The sequence below is a fragment of the Topomyia yanbarensis genome, chromosome 2 (assembly GCF_030247195.1).
Source record: "Topomyia yanbarensis strain Yona2022 chromosome 2, ASM3024719v1, whole genome shotgun sequence".
Lineage (NCBI taxonomy): Eukaryota > Metazoa > Arthropoda > Insecta > Diptera > Culicidae > Topomyia > Topomyia yanbarensis.
In genome coordinates, this window is record NC_080671.1 from 25,282,766 (window position 1) to 25,287,066 (window position 4,301).

The 4,301-nt window shown below is 42.4% G+C and overlaps 1 protein-coding gene across 1 annotated transcript; it reads left to right on the plus strand.

Moving 5' to 3' along the window:
• Positions 1-1,524: 1,524 nt before the first annotated feature.
• On the plus strand, positions 1,525-3,809 carry LOC131682977 (ATP-binding cassette sub-family G member 4-like). The gene is made up of 6 exons (XM_058964806.1): positions 1,525-1,769; positions 1,823-1,946; positions 2,003-2,577; positions 2,635-2,876; positions 2,936-3,104; positions 3,169-3,809. The coding sequence occupies exons 1-6, from the start codon at positions 1,556-1,558 to the stop codon at positions 3,768-3,770; spliced, it is 1,926 nt and encodes a 641-aa protein (XP_058820789.1). The 5' UTR covers positions 1,525-1,555; the 3' UTR covers positions 3,771-3,809.
• The last annotated feature ends 492 nt before the right edge of the window (positions 3,810-4,301 follow it).

Consider the following 4,301-nt stretch of genomic DNA (forward strand, 5'->3'; position numbering starts at 1 on the left):
ATAGTAGTTACAATTACCTTTGTTAAACACATAATTCAGCTAAAAGTCAAAGGTGGTATAACGGCAAATGTAAAGGTAGAAACAACTCTTTGAAGACATGTAGTGCAGCTTAATGATTAAAGGTAATACCATTGGTAACATCATCGTTTATTCAACTCACAATTCAGTCTAATTAAGATGGTTGAATAAAAGCTTTAATATTGTCGCTATTACATTTATTAGCAGTATAGTTCAGCCTAGTTTTAACTGGCGAATACTGGATTTTAAATAGGCTGAATAAACTGTTAATGTTTAAATAGTTCAATGTTATGATCGGGGCTGTTTCCCGTCTTTGAAATGGCGATAACTTTCACTATTCTGTTCAAGAAACCTGTTGGAAAAAAATACATTTTGGCCAAAAAAAAACCCATACAAACTTTAAGCTCTTTGGGGGAGGGGTTAGTGTTAACCGATTTCGCTCAAATCTGGACAGTGTCATTTTTTTCATGATTTAGAACGACGCTAAGGATGTACATTAGTGACTTCAAAAATAGTACTTTTAGTTTCACCCTAGTGCCCATGAGCAAAGACAGTACTGGGTCAACTGAAGTCATAGTAACTTATTTTATGGCGCATTCAATTATTTTACTCCCTTCCGAAGCAAAATTCTACGGGCCTGCATACATGCTTTGTTATTTTGTGCACATGTTTCCGACTGACAATTCCAATAACAATTACTAGCACTACTATACTTACTCTCCTGTTTTTACGAAATGTTTAGTCATTGGTCACGACATAAATAAACTTACATTATAACGCATAATAATAACGATTTTTATTCAGGCTATAAACAAATAAATGTAAGGCAATTTTTTGCATTTGGAAAAAGTTTTGGGTGTAAAAAGTTTAATATTTCCATAAACTAACTTCACACCCATAATTTAGTTATTATGTGTTCACTTCCAAAGATGAGTCATTTTCTTCCGTTGATGCACGAACACGCAATCCCTCAAAGCCGCATCTTGCAATAAATCTCACCCTATGTCGATCTGATCCAGGCGAACTGAAAATCAGCAATAGCAATAGTGTGGAATCAAACCTATCATCGGTGATGCCCTTTGCGGAAAAACCAGCCCATAATGACGGAAAAGGGCGCCAGAAATAGGCGCAACGGGCAGCCCTCAGGGTAACAATTACGTACACCGATAAACGTAATGAATTGCCCTCTATGACGAGCTGCCACCGACGACTAACAACAACAGCAGCGTAGTCTCTCAGAAGCTTTCGAATGGCGTCAGTCAAAATACCTACCCTGCGAATGGAAATGGAAATCAGTCACGAATAGTTTGATAACTGCCGCTGACACTCACTCGGCGGAGCAAGTTTTCATCATCCCCTAATGGATGTCGCACGGTGCACCGAACAAGCGGTTGGTGAGAAAAGAAACAATTTGTTTGAATTATGGATTCATCACAGATTCTTAACGCTGCCGATAAACTTTTTTTCTAATTTTATTCAATAAAAACTCATAGCATGGCGCACCGTCTAGAAGCTTGCGACTGCAACCGCTTTCGGAATGCCTCAGCTGTGCACCCGCGAAACGCGGCAAATGCAGCATTCCTGCAGTTGCATGAGTGACTTCAACGTGCGCACAGTGACGAATGCTTGCTTCGTGTCAATCATGGCGGCGACCGAGCTTGTACAAATCGAGGATGGAACTGTTCAGGAGAAACTACTGACACGAATGGCGTTGGAGTTTACTAACATTAGCTTCAAGGGAGAGCTGAAGGGTAAGTTTTCATGCGTTGAAAATTTCGTCACTAAACTTGATCTTTAATCGTAGGTGATAAGCGTAAGATCATTCTGGACAACGTTTCCGGTCGCTTTTCACCGGGACGGTTGACGGCGATATTGGGGCCTTCCGGGGCGGGAAAATCTTCCCTGCTTAACATCTTATCTGGATTCAAGTAGGTTGCATGTCTATTATTATTCGTATTTCAAACTAATGGGGTTTTCAATCTAGAAAACATGGCGTTATCGGTTCCGTCATGGTAAACGGTGAGACACTTAGCGACGAAGCCTTCCGAAACAAGTGCGTCTACATTCCACAGGACTTCGATTTGCTGGAACTTCTGACGGTGATGGAGATTCTGGATTACGCGGCCGAATTGAAAATGACCAACTCCAGTTCTCGGATGGTACGTAAGAAGAAGGTAAACGACATCCTCGACGTGCTGGGTCTAAGGCGCAGCATGGCAACACTGGTGAAAAACTTGTCCGGAGGAGAGAAAAAACGACTATCGATTGGAATGGAATTAATCACTAATCCGCCAATCATTCTGCTAGACGAGCCAACCAGTGGATTGGATAGTGTTTCCGCACTTCAATTAGTTAGCTATATCAAGTCGCTTGCCGAGGAAGGACGTACGATTGTTAGTGTGATTCATCAACCGGCATCCAGTTTATTTAAACACTTTGATGACTTATTTTTGCTGTCCGCTGGCAAGTGTATCTACAGTGGTCCGATTGACGGGATGGTTAGTAGCTTTGCTGAAGCAGGATTCCATTGTCCCAAGTACTATAATCGGGCTGATTTCGGTAAGGTTAGTATTTTTTGGCCAATGAACCGTTTTCATCAAAAATTTTATTTTTCAGCCCTGGAAGTTGCCTCAATGCTGAACAGCCCTGGACTCGAACTGCTTGCTCTGAAATACAACAATTCCGATGCGTACGTAAGAACATCCATGGACGGTGAATTTAGCGGGAGAAACAATATTGGAACACCTTACCGAAACACTTGTCTAGCGGTAAAATCTCGACGAAAATATGCCGTTCCGCAGTGGAAGCAATTCGAAATTCTCCTGAGTCGATCGCTGCGCTCCACCATAAGAGATTTTGTAGGTGCAAATGAATACATTTTTCTTTTCACTGTTCCAAAACATAGTTCTATTTCCAGTTCTTCGCCCAACTTCGAGTGATCGCTCATGTAATCGTAGGTTTCCTGTTGGGCATCGTCTTCTACAATGCCGGAAAGGACGCTTCCTCCGTTATGACAAACACTGCCGGTATCTTTTTCTTCCACATCTTCATATTTTACGGTAACTCCATGCCCTGCACAATAACGTGTAAGTATTTTATTCTAACAACTCATAGCCTGCTATACTATGTTTGTACTCAATCCCCCTGCAGTCCCCCAGGAAACCAAAGTATTCGTTCGCGAACACCTCAACAACTGGTACTCACTGGAAGCCTACTATCTATCGAAGATTTTCGCCGATCTGCCCCTACAGTTCATCTGTCCAACCCTGTTCGTGCTGATTTCCTACTACCTAACCGGGCAACCGTTGGAACCGTTCCGCTTCGCAATGTTCTGGACCATGTGCCTGCTGTTAGGAATTTTCGCTCAAACGGTAGGCCTACTATCTGGAGCGGCCTTCGACATCCAGATGGCGACGTTCTTCGTGCCGTGCCTGAGCATTCCGGCGCTACTGTTTTCCGGGTTCTTCGTTAAGTCTTACGAAATGTTGGAGTTTCTACGGCCTCTGTCGTACGTGTCGTTTTTTCGCTACAGCATGCAGGGATCGATGCAGGCTATTTACGGCTACAACCGGACGGATTTCCCGTGCTCTCAGATCATGTGCTACTACAATCGACCGGGAAAATATCTCAAGTTTATGGATACACCGGAGGAGGGAATTGAGCTGAACATGGCTGCGCTAGTGGGTTTCATTGTACTGTTTCAGGTTTTATTGTACATTTCGTTGCGACGGCGGTTGAAAATATTTCAGTGACTGCACTTGCTGATGAATAAAGTCTGTGCTAATAAACAACTGGCGTATTGTGCTGTGGCTAGATGACTGCCGTGATGCAAATAAGAACGATTACTTGATAACAATTAATTAGAGTTTTATTAGCATGTGCTCAACGGGCTGTTAACCTGCTATCTATCCCACGGTAAATTAAGCCAGCGTGAAATATTTCAACAATGCCCGAATAATTACTGCTGTTACAGCTAATTCTCTTAACAAGTATGGATTAAGGTAAACATAGTACGTTTCAAAATTGAAGAAATTAAACCTCTTCATGGAGTGACTCCATGCATTCTTCTAGTGACAACACCACCATAGCCTGGTTGCAATTCGAGTATACCGTCTTCCTCAGCTCTGTGGAAAGTGTACCATTCCTCCTGCGAAAATTGCACAACGACCGCAGATATTGTTCTTAGACCCAAATTTATACGATCTTCTACCGTCCCAAAGGCATTCCTCCTCGCAAACATCGCAATCACAGCTCTTATTGAAATTTAGAAGACATTCGAAAAT

Bases quoted from the DNA above. Each gene is read 5' to 3' on its own strand.
- LOC131682977 (XM_058964806.1), top strand. From the start codon at position 1,556: ATGCCTCAGCTGTGCACCCGCGAAACGCGGCAAATGCAGCATTCCTGC. The intron at 1,947-2,002 runs GTAGGTTGCATG...TTTTCAATCTAG, and splicing joins AACATCTTATCTGGATTCAA to AAAACATGGCGTTATCGGTT. The intron at 2,877-2,935 runs GTAGGTGCAAAT...TTCTATTTCCAG, and splicing joins GCTCCACCATAAGAGATTTT to TTCTTCGCCCAACTTCGAGT.